A 24,430-nucleotide genomic window follows, 5' to 3' on the forward strand; every position below is an offset into this window, starting at 1 on the left:
ACCCACTAAACCAGAGCCTCCAAAGTAAATTTAAATTCCACAGACTTCTGAGTGATTAAATTAAGCCCAGCATTATCTGCTGTACAGATAAGAGACTGGAGGAGAAGACAGGACTAAGGAAAAACACTCTCTTAGCTCTATCCCAAACAACATACTTTATTGATGTTAAAATCATTAGAAAAACTTGCTTCCAATCTTCAGGAAACAAAATATAGCCATTAGATATGCCCTCCACCATCCCAGTAGTATAGGTGAAACACAAACCTGTTTCTGTAATACCTTTCCTCAGCTCTCTCAAAACTTGATATGGCAAAGGATTCCACTGATATTGAGCTTGTCCCTGGGGATTAACTGGCTGTATGACAAAAAAAGCTTGGAGACTCTCTGTTATTTCTACCCCAGTGAGAGTTCCTTTTTGTTGCTCTTCCTGAAACCCTGCTCTGACAGCTGAAAAAATCTCCTGTAAAGGAGGAACCAATAAGGGAGCTGTCGGGAACTAATTTCTACTGGCTGTGTAGCCAGCAAAGTTAGCTGAACATAAAGCGGAGGGAGAGCAGATCCCTGATCAGAAGACAGAGAGAGAGATGGAGACGGTGCCTTGAGTTTATGAATCCCCATAACCTCTACTGCTTCCTTCCTTTTTTGCCACAGCAACAAATGCTTTATTTCTGCTCGTGGCGACTTAATTCCTTAATTCATAACTTTTAAGTATTTTTCTCAGTTCTTGTGCATGAAACTTCTGCTGAACTGAGATTTCCACCCCCATACTTACGAAATATTGAGAGCGAAGTTCGCTGAGGTGCACCTGGGCTTGTCCAGCCAAGTAAGCATAGGAGGAATCATGTCGGGGTCACCAGATGTTGTTTCGATGAAGAAAGACGCGTAGGCAGGATGATGGTTCACAGGAAGGCCCCTCGGGTGGAAGGCACCTTGATCAAGGCACCTCGGTGTGAGGTACCTTGGGGAAGGCACCCTCACCCCATCCAGAAGGCTTCCTTTTATTGTCATTTTACAACTATCATGGCAAAACATCAATCAACGTTTACTTGTCCTGATTGGCTAAGAAAAGCTCGTGAAGTCCATATGGACCCCTCGTGTCTCCCTCATGTTATTTCCTGTGACAAACAATTGCCTACGTGTTGGGTCTCCATTCCTTGCATATCTTGATATAGGGTCTCTGCCAGACATCCTGTCTTACATTCCTGAGAAGATTAGGATTTTGTGGTAATGTTGTTTACCTAGCGCGGTTTGCCGACAACTGAGGTCACACCATCCCCACAACCTTGAGCCTGGTGAGATTTGAACTTGCAGTAATTGCAAGCAGCAGATGTTAATAACAGTGCTTTAGTCCACTGTACTAACCAAGGCTCTTTGTTCTATGATCAGTTTTTCTTCTTCTTGGGGATTCCTTGTAGATTCTCAGCATCAAATAAGTTCACGGTGATAGCCCACCGTGCCATCGTGTGCCAAAAGCAGGGGTCACATGGGGGGACGCACGTGCATGCATGGGCGGGGTGCATTGAATTATGGGTGTGGGTATGTGTGCGGGCGATGTCGCTGCACTCCCCCCACTTTTGGCATGTGACGGAAAAAAGGTTAGCCATTACTGTCCTATGCCATTTCAGACAAATCGTGGTCCAATCTTGCCTTAAAAACCTCCCGTGACAGAGCACTCACAACTTCTGAAGGCAAGCTGTTCAACAAATTAATTGTTCTGTCGGGAAATTTCTCCTTATTTCTAGATTGTTCTCTCCTCGATTAGTTTAAATCCATTGCTTCTTGTTCTGCCGTCAGGTGCTTTAGAGAATAGGTGACCCCCTATTCTTCTGAATGTGATTCAGAATTCCCATGAATATGCACAGAGCATCATCCAGCTTCCCATCTTTTGCAAGGATGTTGCAGTAGCTGTGAAGAATGGGCACATGAACCCAGGAAAAGATGCAGATGTTTCATTTAATCCTCAACTAGTTAATTTTAGTGTATTTATGACTAAAGTAAAGACTAAAGATTTTCTATGTCACAAATTCCTCATTTCCTATAGGAATTGTTATGCAATCTGGGATTTTCTCCTGTGTTCCTGGCTTCTGTTGGCAGTATATACTTAAACTCTTAAATTTATATACTGCTCTATAGTGCTTTACAGCACTCTCTGGGCACCTTACAGTGTCAGCATACTGCCCCCAGCAACCTCATTTTACCAACCTTGGAAGGATGGAGTCATTGAGCCAGACAGAATTAAATTCCATACTGTGGGCAGAGTTTGCCTGCAATACTGCATTCTAACCACTGTGCCATCATTTTTGGTACATCTACTGGTTGCCTCCTTTCCTGGAACAGGAGATTGTGAAAACAGTAACAATTGCCCTTATTATCTCTCAGACCACCGTAACTCACTTTGACTGGGATTGCCTTTGAAGGAGACTTCATATTCTGTACAGCTGTCACACATTGTGATGATCTTTGCTGTCCAGTGTTAGCTATCTTACCAGACAACAACTGTTCCTCAGGTGAATTAGTGGCCCTCAGGCCTACAGACTTAATTCTCACAAACACATGAAAAAAATCTTAGGAACAATTGCAAGGTCCTGACTGAAATCCATGATGTACAATTGACGGAGGAAAAAATTTAACATCTAAAGAACTATTTTGATTAAAAAGAAAAAGAGGCTATTTCCAAGCAGAGTGATGAAAACATGAAGAAAATCACACTGATAAAAACGGTGACCAGTTTTTGATGCAGAAAGTCAAAAAGCAATCTCTGTTCATTCCTTCTTTATTTGACTGGATTGTGTCTACGAGTTCACATAGAATGTAATGGAAATGTACTGTAAATCTTAGTACAGTGACAAAATTGAATCTTATTATTAATCTTATCTCAGAAAAAAATATATCTTAAACCTTTTGCCTCAAACAAGTATTTCCTTCTATTAGTGTAAGAGGAAGGAATTATGAGCTATTCTTTGTTAAATATACAATGGTACAAAGGTAATTCTGAAAAATCAGTTATTTATTTTTATTTATTAAATTTTTATGTCATTCATGTCCTCTATAAGATGACTCTGGGTGGGGAAGTTATTAATTGTTTGGACTTCCTAATTTTGTACCTACAATTTGCATACAATTGAATAACTCAATGCTTAAACATTCTCCTTGTAATTTATATTTTTTTTTAAATGTCAATTTGACTCATTATCTCTCAGTACAATCTACCTCCCTGCATATATTTTGGGAGTGGGGTGGAATATTACACCTGAAAAAATGAGTCACTGGAATTCAATTTAGAGTTCTACTATGCGCAAATGCGCATACATAATAACAGTTTTAAAAATTCTTTATCCAAGGTCATAATCAGATAAGACAAGATTTTTCCATTCCTAAACAATTAAATACTGGGCCTTTGACAATGCGGAATGGAACAGTTAATTGCAAGAATCATTTATCAAGATATTGATTAATCAGTAAGGAAGTAGCTATTCAGGAATTACGACAATTGTTCTATTTTCAGTAAGCAACCTGCGTGTAAAACATTACGGTGATATTGTTAAAAATAAATTAACAACCATAGACATCACAACGATAATATTCTTTTCTTAACCTTGTTCATGATGTAATCACAAAGTGGATATTTTTTCCTTTCGCATCTTATACACATAAGAATACAAGATCACAGTGGGATACAACTCCAATAAATAAATAAAATATGATTTCCACAGGATTTATTTTGCAATGATCTTTCTGATTGCAGCTAAAACATCCTGGTTCCTCAGGCTATATATGAAAGGGTTAATCATGGGAGGTAAAATAGTTGTAAACACTGAGTTAATAACAGCCTTTTCTGCTGAATAGGAGGATATGGGTGTCATGTAGGTCAAAATAGCTGCTCCATAGAAGAATCCCACCACACACAAGTGGGACAAACAGGTGCCCAAAGCTTTGTGGCTCCTTTCTATGGACTTCATCCTCAGAACTTGCAAGAGGATAGCAAGATAAGATGCAAAGATGACTGAAATAGGGATGAGAAAAAGCAGAAGACATCCAAGATATACTGTCTTTTCAAAGGCAGAATTATCTGAACAAGACAATTGTATGAGGGCTGGATACTCACAGAAATTGTGAACAATAACATTAGTCCTGCAGTAAGGAAGAGGCAGGACATAGAAAGAGCAAATCAATGCTTGCACACAAGACCAAAACCAGGTACATAATGACATAATGCAGCATATTTTACTCCTCAGGAGGACTGGATATTGCAGAGGCTTACAGACTGCCACATATCTGTCGTAGGCCATGGTAGCCAGGATGAGGCATTCAGCTCCTCCCACTGCCAGGGTGACAAAAATTTGGAGGACACACCCATAGAGAGAAATGGTGTAGCTATTGGTTGCAAAATTCACAGTCATCATGGGAACAATTGCAAGAACTTGGCAGAGGTCCATGATAGATAGTTGACTCAGGAAAAAGTACATTGGGATATGAAGCCGAGGATCCACTTTAATAAGGAAAAGAAAAAGACTGTTTCCTACCAGAGCAATTGCAAACATGGAATTAATCACCCCAACAAAAACAGTGGGTGATTTTAGATGGAGAAGTCCAGTTAGCACAAATTCTGTCCACAATGTTATATTCTCTTCTCCCATCCTTCCGTCATTGCTTGAATTTAACCTAATTTTTTAAAAAAAAGAGTTTATGGGAATGGAAGTTATCTACCATATCTACTTTAGCTACCTATTTTAATTGTCTACTTTATAGCATTTAAATATGCAGTCAAGAAATAAAACAGAAGAAAAGGTTTTCAAAAAGTGAGGAATTCTCAAGTGAGGTTACTGTGGACCATCTGTTTGCTGGTGGAAGCAGCATACTGGCGCAACAGACCAGCAAACAGGAGCCATGTGGTTGTGGAGTAAAGAGCAGCGGCAGCGCAGCAGGGAGGAGAGCCAGCAACAAGGGGCAGTACAGTGAACTATAGCCTGAGAGAAGTGCAGAGAGCAATGGGGAAAATGATGGTGGAGCAGTGGTGGAATTGGAGCCTGTTGTTGTTGATGGAGCATGGCAGCTCAGCAGACCAGTGAACTGGTGACTGTGAACGGCAATGGAAGGCATGGCAGACCAACAGCCAGGGGGAAGGGGGCAACGACATGAACTGAGAAAAGCAGGGAGAGCTGAATATCTGGTAGTCGCAGGCGAAAAGCAAGTAGGAAGAGAGGATAAAAAGACAACAACTACAGAACACAAGGCAAAAAATCAAAGCTGAGTAGACAATAGCAAGTACGGAACATATAAAGATAGATGAGGACAACTCAAAAGGCACTGTCAATGTCTCCTCGAATGGTGACAAAACGTTTGCTACCAAATTGCCAAGCTCAGAGCTCAAACCAACCCGGGCTACTAATATTCAAACACATTTCAATCAACTCAGTGTTGGGAATGGCTGAGAATGGCTATTTGTTGCAGTCCAGCTTCTGGATTATAAAACCTACATGTACAACATTTGTTTGTCAACAGCTCAATAGCCATAGCTCAGTCTAAACTACACTGGCTGGGGCATGTCATGAGAATGGCTGATGGTCAGATTCCGAAAGATCTCCTTATGGAGAATTAGTCAGGGAGGGCGCCTCAGAGGAAGACCACAGCTGTGATATAAGGATATCTGCAAGAGGGACCTAAAGGCCCTGGGAATGGACATTAACAACTGGGAAACCTTGACCTCCGATCGTTCAGCTTGGAGGCTAAAGATGCAGCATGGCCTTCTCCAATTCGAAGAGACACTTGTTCGGCAGGCTGAGGCAAAGAGGCAGTCCCGGAACCAACGAAATCTGGGGGCTGGACAGGGTACAGGCCCTCAATGTGGAAGGAATTGCCACTCTCGAATTGGCCTTTTTAGTCACACTAGATGCTGTTTTAGGACCTCTTTCCAGAGCACGATACCATAGTCTCTTGAGACTGAAGGATGCCTGAATGAGTCTAAACTTCATAGGAAGTATTTATTTTATTGCTGCTGAGATTTTGTTTGTATCTTCAGTTTAATTCTTCCGTGAAAATATTCTTTACTGGAAAAATGTATTTCCATGCCTAAAAATAAATAAGATGCTGGATTCCAGACACAGTGCGATCTATATGTTATAGGAATGGCAGGGATGATTCCATATTGACTAGAAATATGAGACCTTTGTATTCTGTGAGTGATCCTAAAATGTTTGCTGATCCACATTACATTTTAAAATGCCCCCAGAATCAAATACAGAATAAGATACACCCTTATCTTCAAAGGGACTAGTATCTCTTTCTTTACCATTCAATTATTCTTTTCATTCTGTGATTCAATTAACAGTAGAGAAATTAAATTTTAGAAAAACACAAGAAGGCAAGGTTTTAAAAAGAAATACCTGACTCTTTTCCTTAATGCTTCTTTGCTCTTTAACAGGTCCATTGTTCAGGGTGATAGATTTCTGGTCAAAGCAGTCCAAACTTTGGAGAGGTTTGTATTTTGAAGGGGGAAAAAATCCAAGATCTTATCTGCTAAAAAGGAAAGCAGTTTCTTCCCAAAGCAATGGCCATTCCACTGAATGTGTGTATATGCAAGCACAGGTGAATGTATTAACTTAGAGATAAGTATTTTCATTGCTCCAAGGAATATCCTTCTCACCTTGGGGGATTTTCTTTCAAGACTTTAATTAAGATACATATTTCCTACCATTAAAAATATGCAGATCCTTTCTTTGGAAAGTTTTCAAGCAATTTCTACCTCACGTAGTGCCTCAAGGCATATGGCATCACAGGTAGTCCTCAACTTGCAACAGTTCAAAGTTACAACGGCACTGGAAAAAAAGTGACTTATGAACATTTTTCCCACTTATGGCCATTATGGCATCCTCAGGGCCACATGAGCAAAATTCAGACGCTGACTCATTATTTATAACATCCCTGAGGTCATGTGATCCCCTTTTGCAACCTTCTGAAAAGCAAAGTCAATGGGGAAGCCAGAGTCATATAACCACCCTGCTGCTAACTTAACAATTGTAGTGATTCAGTTAACAACAATGCCAGGAACATGGGGGAAACTCACTTAACAAATGTCTCACTTAGCAACAGAAATTTTGGCCTCGATTGTGGTCGTAAGTTGAGGACTATTCTTCTCACATAGTTTTCTAAGTTTCCTCTTCATGGGGACCTCAGAATCAGATAATTCATCCTTTGATAGGGAAGTCCATTCCTGTAATGTCATCACTTTGCTGAATACTGCTTTAGAGGATGAAGACTACTGAGAAATGATAACATAGTATAGGTCTGTGATGGTGGCATGCAGAGCCCTCTCTGTGGGCATGCGTACCACCATCAGTTGCTCTTCTCGTTTCCAGCATGCATGCACACCAGCCAGCTGATCTTCATGCATGCCGGAGCACCAGAAACCCAAAGACCAGGTGGACAGCATGCGCATGCGCACCAGCCAGCTGGTCTTTGGGTTTCCAGCACTCCAGCGCGCACACACATTCTGGTTTCGGTACTCGGTGCCAAAAAGGTTCATCATCACTGGTATAGGCTTTTCTTTATTTTAATGTGACAAAAAGCAAAGCACCTTCTTCCCAAAGCAGTGCATTCCACTGAATGCATGTTTCTACAAGCACTGAGGGAAGCCTATTATCAAGTACGGATTAAAGCGATGAATGAGAAACAGCATTCAATTGTCCCTTGGGATGCTTCCACTTCTGAGTGCTACCCTTTCAGGCTATAAAGAGGTGCCTGCCATCTTCATGCAAGTAATTAACAAGGTCCTACATGAGCATTTGTATAAAGGGGTGTTAGTATACATAGACAACATTTTAATTTACACTGAAACCAGGGCAGAACACATGAAATTGGTGAGGACGATGCTGAAGAAAGTCTGTGCTGCTCATGTATACACAAACTCTCCAAGTGAGAATTCCACAAAGACAAGATTAACTATTTTGGGGTATCACATTTCACACAAAGTGGTGGAAATGGATCCCGAAAAAGTACAGGTGGTGCTAGAATGGGGGACCCCTCGTACTCGGAAGCAACTCCAGAGTTTCCTTGGGTTTGCCAACTTTTACCGTCAATTCATCCCGTCCTTTGCTCAGACAATGCTCCCCATCACTAACCTCATAAAGACCAAAAGGGAGGGAAAACCCAAACTGACCCAACCCCTTAAATGGACAATGGAGTGCCAAGCAGCTTTTGAGAAACTGAAGAGCTTATTCCCTGCTGAACCAGTACTCAAGTACCCAAATACTCTATTTGTTATTCAAGCAGATGCTAGTGATATGGCAGTTGGGTCTGTCCTCCTTCAGAAAAACCAACAAGGGACTTTACAACTACCATGTGCCTATGCTTTAAAAAAAATATCCTATGCTGAGTGCAGGTGGGCAGTCTGGGAAAGGAAGCTTATGCTGTACACAGGGCACACCTCACCTGGAGACACTTCCTGGATGGCTGTAAAGCCCCTTTCAAGTGTGGACCAACCATTAGAATCTAGAAGACTTAAAGACACCTAAGAGATTATCCCCAAAGCATGTGCAGTGGGCTCAATGCATCAACCAAAAGAAATAGTTGTTGAAGCGAGCTGCCAGAAAGTGAAGCTTTAATTTGGAAGTCAAAGGACAGTGAAATCAGCAGTGAATTCCAGGCAGACTGCAACCAGATGGGTAAGTAATGCAATTTTTATACCTTTCTAGGCTATTTGGATTTTGGGGATCCCTGATTGGATTTGATGGTGCTCTTGTTGTGAAAATGTTTGTAATGCCCTCCTTCCTGAAAGGAAGAGGTTAATCCTGTTGCTAGGGTAGGGAGATGGGTCATTGATGGGTTCCTGGGTGTTTTCCTGCCCTAATCCTGTCAGTTTCTGTTGTTTATTCAAAGTTTGGGCCTGCTGCATTCTTGCAGTTTTGTTATTGCTATTAAGTATCTGCCCATTAAGTGGTTAAGTGGTTCTTGGCTATCTGCCCAGAGCTATTAATTGAAGGGAGGGGGAAAAAACCTCTCCTGCTCTTGCACTTTTATTTTCAGCTTGAATTTTTCTTCTAATGGGGCTAGAGTTTTTCTGATGGGGAAATGGTTATGGCTGTTCTTTTTCTTTTATCTTCCCTTGATTACTTCCATCAGATTTGTAACAATCTTCCATTAGTAAAACACCAGTTCTGGGGCCTTCCTTAAAGGACATCGAACACTATGTTGTGAGCTGCCCCATCTGCTCATTGGTGAAAGGCCTCCTGCAACAAGTTGCCAACCCCAGAGAAAGGTGGGACTGGAAAGAGATCTCCATGGACTTTATAGTCAAACTTCCAGGGAGCTCAGGAAACATGGTGATTTAGTTCTATTGATATTTGAAAAAGAGGGATTTAAGATAAAGACAACTGAACTGTTAAATATGCAAGTGGGAGTGAAGTCTGACACCAGACTTCGCTCATTGGTTCATTTTCCCCGGCGGGAAAATAAACAAGCTTCAATGGCTGACAGGCTGGACAGCTCCACTAATATCCTAATCCACTAAACTCCACTAATATCCTCTACCTCGCTAGGAAACAACCTGGCCAGAAATTCAAACAAATAAGATGACTCCAAAAGCCAAAACAAAGAGCCCTTTCTTACTACAATGGATCCACTCCCGTGAACTCCATGCAGAACTCAAAAGATGCCATGACCAAGGTGATTCTAACCTATACATTGACTACCATGCTGACTGCATAAAAAGTAAGACCCACAATCAATCCCCCAACATCCAACCCTCCATCACCCAAAACATCCAACCATCCATCATCCAAAACTAGGTAGGCACGTCCTTTATTTCCTCAATACCAACCACTACTGACCTTTAATGCAAACTAATAAACGCAAGAAGCATTGTAAACAAAATGCCTGAACTCCTCTTATTAAATATTGCTACATTTGACATTATGTTTGTCTGTGAAACATGGCTAAATGCATCCCTCCCTGACTCCATTATCACAGTAAGAGACTATCATGTTTATCGGTCTGATTGTGAAACCCACAGAGGGGGTGGAGTAGCTATCTTCTACAAAAAGTCACTAAACCTAAAAAATATTCAAGTTGCACATGAACTCGCTCTTCTGGAAATTATCGTCTATGAACTGTCCTTAAACACCACATTTCACTTCTTACTATGTTACAGACTGACTACTGACTACTATGTTTGGTGAGAAAGAATGCGATGTGCTGCCCCCACATTGCCCAATTGATTGTGCCATCGAAATCCTCCCTGGGACAAAACTACCTAAGCCCAAAATGTATTCAATGACACCAAAGGAAGAGCTGCAAAAGTACATAGACAAGAACCTAGCCTGGGGGTTCATTCAGCCTGCTTGCTCGCCGATTGAGAGTAAAAGTAGAAAAAGGATGGGACAATGCGATTGAGCATGGACTTCAGGGAAATCAATGAAGTTTGTGTAGAGAACATGTACTCTCTGCCCCTTATGAAGGATATGTTAGCCCATTTCGCGAAGGGGAGGATATTCACCAACTTGGGAGGCATACTACCGGGTGAGAATTAAGGAGGGGGACGAGTGGAAGACCGCTTTTAATTGCCCCTTGGGGAGTTATCAATTCCGAGTGATGCCCTTCAGCCTGCAGGAGGTCCTGCTGTAGAAGCAGGACCCCCTGCACTATAGAAGAGTTAAGAGAAGTGATCAAGAAACAAAAAACAACAACAAATCCCCAGGGACGGATGGATTACCAAGTGAATTTTATAAAGGACTAGAAGAAGCATTGGATTGGATATTATTAGAAATGTGTAATCGGGCATTAATAGAGGCAAGGCTACCAGACTTGTGGAGAGAAGCATACATTTCATTGATATCGAAGGAAGGAGCAGATATAACACAAATAAAAAATTATAGACCAATCTCTTTATTAAACACTGATTACAAAATTTTTATGAATATAATGGCAAATAGGATGAAAAAAATATTAAATTGTAGAATACTTCCAGACCAAAATGGGTTTTTACCAACGGGACAAATGAAAAATTATATAAGTACGGTAATTAATGTATTAGAATATTATGAGGTGCATCCAGAGAGGCAGGTCTTTCTGGATGCACTAAAAGCTTTTGATCAGGTCAATTGGCAATTCATGCTTCAGCAAAGAAAAAACATGAAATTCGGGGAGAGATTTGAAAATATAATAGCCTCCATATACACAAAACAAAAAGCAAGTATAATAGTAAATGGAGATTTTACTAATTTCTTTGAAATAAAAAAAGGAGTATGGCAGGGATGTCCACTCTCACCCTTAATTTTTATTCTGACATTGGAAAATCTATTGATAAGAATCAGATCAAACAAAAAGATAAAAGGATTAAATGTAAAACGAGAGAAATACAAGGCCCAAGCATTTGCGGATGACCTTATATTTTTCATAGAAGAGCCATTAAAAACAGGACCAATATTAATAAGAGAGATATAGAAATTTGGGGAAGTAGCTGTCTTAAAAATTAATAAAGATAAGACCAAAATGTTAACGAAAAATGTAATAGGAAAACAAATAGAGGAATTAATTAAAGAATTAGGATTACAGGTAGTAAAAAAGGTGAAATATTTAGGTATATATTTGACAGCTAGATGCACAACCATAAAGGGGAATAATTATGTAACTTTACATAAAGAGGATTTAGAAAAATGGGGAAACTGAAATTATCATTATTAGGGAGGATAGCAGTGATAAAGATGTATGTTCTGCTTACTTATTTCAGAAAATTCCAATAAAATTGGACATTTTTTTTTTTGTAAATCTGAATAAAATAACTACAAAATTTGTGTGGGAAGGAAAAGAGGCAAAAATTAAATTAAGTACATTGAAGGACTGGGAAAAAGTGTGGGAAAATAACTATATTATAACAAAGTCAATGGTTTATAAAGAAAATCAATGCAAAATGTAGTATAGATGGTATCTGGCCCTTTCAAGATTAGCAAAAATGTATTCAAATTTAAGTCCAATTTGCTGGAAGTGCAAGCAGGCACAGGGCACTTTCTTCTTTTGGCTTTGTCCAAAAATTAGGAAGTACTGGGAAAAAATAAGAATTTGGTTAATAGAAATAACATCGGGAAAAATAGAACTTAAACCAGAGATTTTCCTACTAGGGATGATTAAAGAAAACTATAGGAAAGAAATAAAGTATTTAATATTACACATAGTCACTGCAGCCAGATTGGCGCTCACTCAATATTGGAAAACTGATCAACTGCCAACAGATCAACTGATAATCCAAAAAATCTATAATTGTGAGGAAATGGATAAATTAACATTTGAAATGAAGGATAAGGTAGACTTAAAATATTATATAGCGTGGAATAGGTAGTATGATTGGATAACTCATAGAAATGAGAGTAAATGTAAAATTCTGTACGATAATTTAATAATTTAATTTAATTTAATATTTAAATTTATATACCGCCCTTCTCCTGAAGGACTCAGGGCGGTGAACAGCCAGAAGTAAAAAACATCAAATACAAAATTTAAAAACAATTTTAAAATATATTAAACAATTTGGCCCGACAGTTAAAATCCCCCATTTAAAAATTCAAATTAACAATAATTGATAACAATAATACAATATTACAATACAATACAGTAATTAATAAATATGCACTGTTAATAAGATAACGGACGTGTGACCAAAGTCACTTTTTCTTTTTATGTAATGTTGTTTGTATTGATATATATGTATTTTGTATGTACATGGTATAGTATTTTACTTTTATATGTTTAATAAAGTTTGTTTTTAAAATAAAATAAAAAAAAAGATTACCTGGGATATTGCGTTTCCAGTACCGGAGTAGAAATGGATCCTACCAAGGTCCAGGCAATTCTGGGTTGGCAGGCAACAACAACATGCAGGCAGCTGCAGAGTTTCCTAGGCTTCACAAATTTCTACCGACAATTTATACCTTTGTTCAACAAGGTGGCCTTGCCATTGACAGACCTCCTGAAGACCAAGCACATAGCAGCTAAACCCAGGCCAGGTCAGCTGCTTCACTGGACAGTGGATTGCCAGCGAGCGTTTGAAACTCTAAAAGCCTTTTTTTCTTAATCACCTTTTCATCTTCAGGGATTTCTTCAATTTGCGAGAAATGAGTAGATTAACACTAGCAATTAAAGGGAAGGAAGAATCTGATTATTATAATATATGGGGGTTATTTTCTCAGTGGTTAGAAAATGAATATGGATAAAAAGCATAAAATTAAATACTTTAGGAAGCGAAATGTTATATTATATTAGGAGATATGTTAAGTTGTAATGTTAAAATAAGAATAGATGTATATAAAGAATTTGACGGTAAACTACAACTATTATGGCACAAAAAATGTGTACTCAGACGACACACTGATTAATGAAAGATGAAATGCATGTTGTAAAGGGACAAAATAAAAAAAAGAAACTCTAAAAGCCTTGTTCACTAAGGAGCCTGTACTTAAACACCCGGACTCTGAACAAGCCTTTGTAGTCCAGGCTGATGCCAGTGATGTGGTGGTGGCCATTGTCCTTCTCCAGGCAAATGAACAAGGCAGATTGATCCCTGCACCTACACCTCCCATTTTCAATGCAGGAAAGGAAGATATTTTAAGAGGAAATGTAGGGAATCTTCCACCCCAAGACCCATAATCACCATGGCCCATGAAAACCCCATTCCCTAGACGTTCCTCCACCCTACCAATTGCCCATAAAGCCCCTGGATGAGCTGCTATATCCAATTGGAAGAGGGATCTCTTGTGTAAACCTGGGGCCACTATAAAGTATTCACCTGACAGTCTCTCATTAGACATTCCCATTAGACACAAGTATGGTACCCGATCATCCTTTTATCCTCTGAGAAAAGCACTCCACCCAGACTTAAAAGCCTTGCCACCTTCCTTATGGGACTGGGATTCTACTCAAGTGGGGTTTCTGAGAAGCACCACACCAGTTAAAGTGCAAGTAAATGTAGGGACACCACTATGTATATACCCCAATATAAAAACCCCAGCTGAAGCCATAGAACCCATAAGGAAACTCATTAGAGCACATGTGGAACAGAGAGTCCTTCAGAAATGTACCTCTCGTTTGATTAAAGTATGGGATAAGATTAAGGGAATGATGTATAGTAAGGTCCCATATTGGTTTGTGACCCTTGAAGTGACTACATACCCACCTCTATATAATTTGGATAAACACATGATGTACAAGGAATTGTTGGATGGTGGGTGTAACCTTAGATCTAGAGTGGACCTACAATTACGGGGAATTAATTTGGACTGGTGGGCATACGCACAAGTTCAAGCAAGGTACCAAAAAGATAAAGTTAATGGGGGGATCTTTATTTCACCACAAAGAGTTCGATAAGGCCCTCCTGGAAAGTGATAAGAAATGTATCACTGAAAGGTCGAGGTGGCATGGGAAAAGAATCGCTCTGTTCCCAGTGCCAAACTTCTAGGTTTTGGTGCCCTTTTGGGCAAGGATCAGTCCTGGAGGGATCGGCAATAAGGAGGGGAATCTTTGGAGGAGGTGAGGAGAGGTGCGATCTCCCGCCACACCAAGAAGGACCCTCAATCCAAGCTTAGAAGAAACCAGCCGGTGCGGCTGACTCAGAGGCCTGACGCCCCGAACGAGACCAATGGGAAGCAGAACAGTGAGTACGGTGCGAAAATCAGCAGTGTGAGCAGACTATGAACAATTTAAACCTTTTTTTCTCGGTGGAATAATCGAAGGAGGATAAGTTGTTTTTTCGGAGGGGTAGCGGATAGGAAGAAAGACTCAGAGTGTAAATGGGTGGCAAACAACGAGGAGAGTAAAATGGAGGAGGGCGAATCTTAGACCAGCAGAAAGACATTAGAGGATTGAAATACAGAATTATTGAAATATTGAAATATTGAATGTGGAAAGAGGTCGATCTAGATAGCTGGATGGAGAAGTGAACTGGACACTACTTTTGATCCCCATTTTAGCTGCCCCAACGGAAAGAAAGAGGTGGTTTGGCAAGAGGAAGAGACATTCATGATTGATAGTATAGATTAGAGATCGCCATATTGGACTACTTTACTTTGGAGCGGAAACTAGAAACGTGGAAGAAGACTATAGCTGAAATATACCGGACCTTTTAAAACATATAAAATCTGGATAAAGGGAACTTTTGACAATCTATTTTTTGTTTTTGTTTTTCTTTACTTTTGATAAATCTATATATATATATTCCTTGGAATTTATTTGGTATTTATATTTATATTTATTTTGAAGTAAACTACTATTTAAAATGTTATATAAACATCCATAACCTATAATTTATATATAATCTATAATTATTTTTTAGAATTATTTAAACTTATTTAAATTTCATATATATAATCAATTACTGTAACTATTAATAATTGTTTCATAATTATTGACCTTTTAAGAGGGTGAAAGATTTTTCTTCCTCCTACTTGCTTATGCTTATTCTGCCATTTTACTTTTAGCACCTTCATAGTAATAATTAATTATCCAAAGTAAACAGATCAGTTAATGTTAGATCAGCTATCTTAACGGATTAATTTTCTTAAAAATTAAAAAAAACTGATTGATCAATTAATAGATAGGCACGTTGATATTAGATGAATTTTAAAGGTATTAATGAATTAAATTTGTTAAAGAAATAACTAGAAATTAATTCAGTATTGTAACATAGTAGAAGGATAAAGAAGGAAGGAAAAGAAAGAAAAAAGGCACATAGAAATTGGATGGTGATTTGGGAAAAGACAGATAAAATCTTAGTGGAACAATACAGAATACTAAAGGAGATGACTAGTACCACTACAACAACGGTGAAAACAGGGAAGAAAACTCCATCAATACTGACTGGACCATCGGCCTCCCCCACGACACAGAGGACTTTAGAGGGAATGTTCTCATCAGAGAAACAGCCTCCCACTTTAAATATGCCAACAATGCAGGCCACACTTATGACAATACAAGAGACTGATTAAAATGCAGGAATGCATGACTAGGAATTATGAAGAAACAAGGAGGGATATGGATGAGGTTAAAAGAGAGGTAAAAAGTGATATTCAGGAGATAGATGAAAAGATGGACTCGATACAAGAAATTATCAAAAAAAATGATCAAAGAATAATAGCTATAGAAAAGAAAACAGAATTGACGGAAGAAAGATTGGAATCTCTGGATCAGAAAATGATGGGACTAAATAAAGAATTAGAAAACACTGTGGCACAATTGGAGATGGAAAGGGCTGCATTTTACTTACGTTTTCAAAATGTGGTTGAAGAAAGAGAGGAGGACTTAACGTTAGTAATGGCGGAAATGATAGCTGAGGCCCTCCAAAGAGAGAAAGATGAAATAATAAACGAATTGGATGAAGTATACAGAGTCCACATAAATTATGCTCAACAAAATAAACTACCCCGGGAGGTGCATGTAAGATTTGTGAGACGGAAAGTCAGAAACATTGTATATAAAATAACAAAAGATGATCCTATGTTTTATAGGAGCAAAGAAATAATCACGTTGAAGCAAGTTCCAAAAAGAATAAGAGAGCTGAGAAAAGATTATTGGTTCTTAGCCACATATACTAAAAAAGAGATACATACCTTTTAGATGGATAACACCAGAAGGAATGTTGGTAACGTGGCAGGGGAAGAAAATAAGGGTGGACACACAAAGCAAAGCACAGAATCTGCATGATCAAGTGATGGGTATTGAAACAACAAGTAGTAGCGAAGAGGAGTTGGGAAGGAACGCCAAAGGAAAACAGAGACAAGAATGAGAAAGAGCGCCAAAGGAAGGAGAAAAAGAGAAAGAAGGAGAAATTCAGGAGGAAGAAGGAATACAAACAAGAGGCAAAAAAAGGAACAGGAAGAAACAAAAAAGAAACAACAGGAAAACCATTAAGAAATGGAACAAAACTTAAAAATTCTATCATTGAACGTAAACGGTCTCAATTCACCATCCAAATGACATCAAATTTTAAGAAAAGTTTTGAAACAAAAAATGGATATTGTGTGCTTCCAAGAGGTACACATAAGAAAACAAGATGAAAAATATGTACAATATAAGAAGTTAGGTAAATTATATGCAGCATTAGCTGAAGAGAAAAAAAGAGGGATTATGGTATACGTTAAAAAAGGAATAGAGAGTAATTTAAAATATGTAGACTTAGTAGGGAGAACAGTGATGATAGAGGTAAAATTTAACTATAAAAATATCTTATTGGTGGTTATATATGCTCCGAATAGTGGACAATCAGAATTTTATTAAAAAATGCATGAAAAAATAATAGAACAAAAAATGGAAAATGTATGCTTGATTGGAGATTTTAATGCAATTATGGATGTAAGAAAGGATTATAAAAATGGCCACAGAAATAAAAATAAGAAAAATGTATTGCCCAGAACTTTTATGGATTTGGTAGAAGAATTAAACATGGTAGACAGTTGGAGATTTTATAACCCGGAAGTAAAAAATTTTACATACTATTCTAACCCTCACAAGTCCTGGTCCAGAATAGATATGGCATGGGTAACTAATACATTGATACCAGAAATAGAAACACTAGAAATACTATCAAACAATTGGGCTGACCACAACCCAATAATGTTGATATGGAAGGGACGGCAGCGAAAAAAAAGTAGATGGACAATGAATATACAGATATTGAAAGAAAAGGAATATAAGGAGTACATGGAGAAGGAATTAGAATTGTTTTATAAGGAGAATATAAAACAACATACCTCCCTTCAGAATCTATGGGATACAACTAAGGCGTATGTGAGAGGTTTAACGATAGCTTATAATGCAAAACGGAAAAAAGAGAGGGAAAAAGAATATAACAAAGCACAAGAAGAAATTAAAAAATGGGAAAGAAAATTACAAGAGAACCCGGGAGATGAACAAATTAGAGGTAAATGGACAGCAGCGAAACACAATTTAAATATATTAGAACAGGGGAAATACGCAATGGCATTGAAATACATAAAGCAGAATTATTTCGAACATGCAAATAAGCCAGGGAGGTGGTTGGCGTATAGGTTGAGGAAAGAAAGGGAAAAAAAAACAATCCAACAATTACGGGACAAAAAGGGTAAAATGCAACAGAGTTTAGAGAAGAAAAAAGAGATAATAATTCAATACTACCAAGAGTTTTATGAGCAAGATAAAGTAACAGCTGAGGAAACAGAACAGTATTTAAGTGGGGAAGGGATGTCAATATTAAAAGAAGAAGAAAAAGAGTTATTAAATAGGGAAATTACTATAGGGGAGTTAAAGGAAGCATTGAAGAAACAAAAAAACAATAAAACGCCGGGGACTGATGGACTACCAACAGAATTTTATAAAAGTTTAGGGGAATCACTTAATTGGATATTATTAGAAACATATAATGAGGCATTGACAGAGGCAAAACTACCAAATACATGGAGGGAAGCATATATCTCCCTGATACCGAAGGAAGGAGCAGATACAGCATTAATAAAAAATTATAGACTGATCTCCTTATTAAATACTGACTACAAAATTTTCATGAACATAATAGCAAATAGGATAAAAAAAATACTAAACAACAGAATACATCAGGATCAAAATGGTTTCTGCCAACAAGACAAATAAAAAATAACATAAGAATGGTAATTAATGTCCTAGAATACTATGAGATGCATCCAGAGAGACAGGTAGCACTGATATTTCTGGATGCACAAAAAGCATTTGATCAAGTTAATTGGCAATTCATGATTCATCAAATTAAAAGTATGAAATTCAGAGAGAAATTTGAAAGAATGATATGATCAATATATACGAATCAAAAGGCAAGCATATTAGTAAATGGGGACCCTACAAAATTTTTTGGAATAAATAAAGGAGTACGGCAGGGCTGTCCGCTTTCGCCTTTACTTTTCATTTTGACTCTGGAAAATTTACTAATTAGAATTAGGTCAAATAAAGAAATAAAAGGATTAAATGTAAAAAGAGAAGAATACAAGGTCCAAGCATTTGCGGACGACCTTGTATTCTTCATAGAAGATCCAATAAAAACAACACCAAAATTAATAAAAGAGATAGAGGATTTTGGAAAAATAGCGGGCTTAAAAATTAATAAAGAAAAGACTAAAATGATAACGAAAAATATAATAGCAAAACAAGTAGAGAAATTAGTAAAGGAATCAGAATTATAGGTAGTCAAAAAGGTGAAGTACCTAGGGATAAATTTGACAGCTAGAAGTGCAACAATAAAAGATAATAACTTTGGAACTTTGGTTCAAAAAATAAAAGAAGATTTGGAAAAATGGGGGAAATTAAAACTGTCATTGGGAAGGATTGCAGTGATAAAATCAAATATACTACCAAGACTCCTTTATTTATTCCAAACAATCCCAATAAAATTGGATAAGAATTTTTTTAATAATTTGGACAAAATAACTACAAAATTTGTGTGGGAGGGGAATAAACCAAGAATTAAATTAAGTATATTACAAGAAGATAAAATTAGAGGTGGATTCGGATTTCCGGCATGGGAAAAATATTATAAAGCAACAAGCTTAACATGGATTAGAGAATGGGTAACTTTGGAAAATCAAAGATTATTAAAATTAGAAGGACACGATTTAATGAAGGGATGGCATGCTTTTTTATGGAGCCCTAGAAATAAAGCATACAAACATTTCAATAATCATATTATTAGGAAATCATTAATTGGTACATGGCAAGAAATTAAAAATAAACATTACATGAAAGTTCCTGGTTGGTTATCAATAATAGAAGCAATAACACACCCCAACACATTATCAAAACAAAAAATGACAAGATACAGAGATATATTAGATTCACAAGGAATATTGAAAACACAGGAAGAACTTAAAGAACAAGGAATATTAACAGACTGGTGGCCCTACTTACAAATAAAAACAAGATACAGAAAAGATCAAGAGGAGGGAGGAATAGTGCCAAAACCAAATAGATTAGATAAATTATTAGAAACTAAAGAAGAAAAATTAATTTCAAAAATTTATAAATACTTACTAGAATTTGAGCTAGCAGAAGAACTGGTTAAAGGACAGATGATAGCATGGACAAGAAACATCGGGCACAATATACAGTTAGAAGAATGGGAAAGGGCATGGGAAAACAATTACAGTATGACAAAATCAGTAGCATATAAGGAGAACCATATGGTACATATGGTATCTAGTTCCTTCGAGGCTAGTGAAAATGTACCCGAATGTAAAATCTATTTGTTGGAAATGTAAACAAGCTCAGAGTACTTTCTTCCATGCCTGGTGGCTTTGCCCGGAAATCAAGAAATATTGGAGGAAAATAAAAATATGGATAGTAGAAATAACAGAGCAAGAAATTGAATTGGAACCAGAAACCTTTTTATTAGGCATGATTAAAGGGAACATTAGTAAAGACATAAAATATTTAACACTGCATATAATTACGGCGGCTAGATTGGCATTAGCACAATTGTGGAAAACAGATTGTTTGCCAACGGATCAGGAGGTAATTCAAAAAATTTATACATGTGCAGAAATGGACAAATTAACTTTAGAACTAAAAGACAAGGAAGACTCAAAACATTTTAAAGTATGGAATAGATGGTATAAGTGGATAAATCAAAAGAAAAGAGGGTAAAGATAAAATTTAGTAAAAAATTAAAAGTAATAAATAGGCACCGTCATTTAGATAGAATAGGTAATAAGTCACTGTCTACATATGTGTGTATATATAATTACATATATTTAGTTTGTTTGTGATGATTTGTATTGTATATGTAATTTTATGATTGAGAAGAATTTGTATATTTTATCTTTTTAAGCTTAATAAAGTTTGTTTTTTTAAAATTAAAAAAAGAAAAGAAATGTATCACTAAGGTATATAATCTCCTGTCCTGATTTGTAGCTGATGAAGTAGTTAAAGACTCGATGATAGCCTGGGGGAGGTATTTCGGATATACATTAGATTTGGAAAAATGGCAACAAATATGAAATAGAAATGCAAAAATGACGATGGCAGTGTCTTTCAAAGAAAATATATTTAAAATGTTATATAGTTGGCATATACCACCAGCAAGAATCGCAAAGATGTTCCCTGGAACATCAGCAGAATGTTGGAAATGTGGGGCTGTACATTTTACCACCAATGATGGACATGTTTACAAGCCCAAAGCTATTGGAGTAAGATAATAGCCTTGGTAGTACAGTGGTCTAAAGCACCCTGTTATTAAGACCAGCTGCCTGCAATTACTGCAGGTTCGAATCTCGCCAGGCTCAAGGTTGATTCAGCCTTCCATCCTTTCGAAGGTAGGTAAATTGAGGATCCAGTTGTGGGGGCAATAAGTTGACTTTGTATAAATATATAAAAGGATGAAGGCTATTGCTTAGCGCATTGTAAGCCGCCCTGAGTCTCCGGAGAAGGGCGGCATATAAATCAAATTAAAAAAAAAAAAAGATTGGCTCATGGAGATTACAGGAGTTAGCTTTCAACTGAGACCAGAGGTCTATTTATTAGGAATAAATCCTGGGGGTATAAGGAAAATAGACTGGTACCTTTTTATACGTATTACCACTGTGGCTAGAATTGCATATGCGCAATTTTGGAAAGGGAAAGAAGTACCATCGGACCAGATGATTATTAAAAAAAATTTGTGGTGTGCAGAATGTGATAGATTAACGTATACTCTTAAAGATAGACAAGAATCAACCTTCAATCAAAGCTGGGATAAATGGTATAAATGGATAGAAATAAAAATGCCATGAGGTAGATGTTAGGAAAGCATACAGCATAGATTTGTTGATACTAAGCTAAATATATATAAGGTAATACTAGATGTAAGAAGATTAACAAGTGTAAGATGCAATGTAGAAAATTTAATCGAAGATGTAGTATGATGGTATGTAATGTTACTTAGGAACTGTATGTATATGGGGGTTGAATCAACCCTAGTTGTATGTATGTGATTTTGTTTTGTTATCGTCTTCTCTTTGTTTTTCTTTGTCTTCAGTTTATAATAAAAATTTTTAAAAAAGAAAAGAAAAGAAATGTACCTCTCCATGCACACACTTATCTTTCCAGTACGGAAGCCAGAAACCGACTCAGTGGGAAACCCCATCTACTGTTTTGTCCACAATTTGCATTTCATCAATTCTTACATCATACCACATGTCAGGGCTGCCTCTGTTCATTTCCTAGGAAAGAAAAATCCTTGGCTCCATAGATTTAGAGAAAAGTGTTAAGTATTGAATGACAGATTTGAACGGACCAATCAGGGACAAGAGCGGGAAATTCATAGGACCGTCAGTGGCTGAAGCCGCGGACAGCTCCTAGCTATAAAAGGAGCTGCCGCGACTAGGATTCCCATTGTGAGTACGGAGCTAAATAAAGTGTTCAAGTTCACATTGTGTCCTGTCCTTTCTTGCGCCCATGACGTAACACTGGCGACAAGGGTGGGATCCTAAGACAGAGAACAAAGCATTGAAACCTCCACTGCAATCACAGCCAACCCGATCAGCGGCCACGAGAACAGGTCAGATCATCGGCTACTACCATGCCCTCGATCAGCCCACACGCACCATTCAACACAGCTGGAGAAGATTGGGGATCGTATGTGGAGAGGTTCCATATGTATATGGAAGGAAATGACCTCCTAGGTCTATCGGAGCAGAGAAAGAGAGCAATCTTCCTCACACACTGCGGGACCGCAGTATTCAAAATGGCAAAAGCACTCGCGGCTCCCACTGAATTGAGGACGATGACCTGGACGGATCTGCAGAACATCCTTAAGGCACACTACGCCCCCCAAGCATCCTCTCTGGTAAGGAGACATGAATTTTACCGGAAGGACCAGAGAGAGGGGGAATCGATTAGCGCATTCGTTGCAACTTTGAGGGAAATAGCAGCAGCTTGTGATTTCCTAAACTTAGAAGAAGCCATGCAGGACCGGCTAATTTTGGGACTGAGCGATCTCACCCTGCAAAGTAGATTGCTAGCCAAGCCTCAGATAATGTTCAAAGAAGCCCTAGAAGAAGCTACAGCATCAGAGGCGTCCCAAAAGTCGGCAGCCGTGATGAAGAAGGTCAATAAAGGATCACAAGGGAAGGAGGAATCCGGGGTCCATTATGAGGATGTCCAAACAGAGTCGGAAGAAGAAGAGGAGGATGAAGTTCATCACCTCCAATCCGACCGGAAGGGCAAGCCACGAAACAAAGGAAGGCCAGAATTCCGGTGCGCGGGCTGCGAAGGGAATCATCCCAGGGCAGAGTGCAGATTCCGTGATGCCATATGCCAACGGTGCAACCGAAAAGGACACATAGCGAGAGCCTGCAGGGCATCGCAACCAGCCACCTGAAGAAGCTGCCAGAACTGACCACTAAGCCCACCACCACCCAACCGAACATTCAAACCGAGCGGAAGGAAACAACCGTTTGGAAGAAGCCGCAGAAACGAGGATTCCGGCTCAGAGCAAGGCGAGACCCACCAAACATTAATAGTGGGTTGTGTGAGCGTGGGAAGAGCCAACAAGATGGCGCCAACTGTACTTATCGAGGGGAGACCCTGCAAAATGGAAGTCGACTCGGGGTCCTGCCTATCCATGGTCTCCTGGACAATGATCCAGTAACTAGTTCCAGGCATCAAACCCAGCGCACTCAAGCAGCAACGAATAACCCTCGTAGACTACCAGGGAAACCAAATCCCAGTAGTTGGCACAGGAAAATTCAACATTGCCTACAAAAATTTCAAAGCGAAGTTACCCCTCACCATCATGGACTGGGACAGACCCAGTCTATTGGGCCTGGAGTGGTTCGAACCATTAGGGCTGGCAGTAACAGGCATCGACCAAATCGACAACAGCGGCTGGGAAGAAGACCTGATGACGGAATTTGCGGAAGTATTCAACTGCGAACTAGGCAAGTACAAGGGGTCCCCAATATCCTTTAATTTAGACGCCCAGGTTGCCCCTGTCCGGATTAAGCCCAGAAGAGTCCCTTTTGCTCTAAAGCCCAAAATAGATGAGCAAATAGACAAGCTGGTTGCTCAAGGGGTATTAGAACCCATAGACCATGCGAAATGGGAAACACCCATCGTCACCCCAGTTAAACCAGATGGGTCGGTACGCATCTGCGGTGACTATAAAAGTACCGTCAATAAGGCCCTGCAACAGAGCGCTTACCCGGTACCAGTGGTGCAACATCTGCTCCACTCGCTGGGCCGAGGGAAAATATTCGCCAAATTAGACCTAGCACAGGCATACCAGCAACTCCCTGTAGATGATGTCACAGCCGAAGCCCAAACAATTGTAACACACAGGGGCGCGTTCAAGTGCAAGCGGTTACAATTTGGAGTCAGTGTTGCCCCAGGGTTGTTCCAAAGCCTAATGGAACGACTGCTACAAGGAATTGAGGGAATTGTCCCATATTTTGATGACGTGCTCATCTCAGCAAAGAAT

General features: G+C 38.6%; 1 protein-coding gene across 1 annotated transcript; it reads right to left on the minus strand.

Annotated features, from left to right (window-relative positions):
* Positions 1–3,716: 3,716 nt before the first annotated feature.
* LOC139310169 (olfactory receptor 2T5-like) lies at positions 3,717–4,289 on the minus strand. The gene has a single exon (XM_070934330.1). The coding sequence runs from the start codon at positions 4,287–4,289 to the stop codon at positions 3,717–3,719; it is 573 nt and encodes a 190-aa protein (XP_070790431.1).
* Positions 4,290–24,430: the final 20,141 nt, after the last annotated feature.

This window comes from Pituophis catenifer, unplaced genomic scaffold (assembly GCF_029215685.1).
Source record: "Pituophis catenifer annectens isolate HBS135680 unplaced genomic scaffold, rPitCat1.0.hap2 SCAF_2, whole genome shotgun sequence".
In the NCBI taxonomy this organism is placed as follows: Eukaryota; Metazoa; Chordata; class Lepidosauria; order Squamata; family Colubridae; genus Pituophis; species Pituophis catenifer.

Coding starts and splice junctions, on each gene's coding strand:
- LOC139310169 (XM_070934330.1), bottom strand. CDS start 4,289: ATGGCCTACGACAGATATGTGGCAGTCTGTAAGCCTCTGCAATATCCA.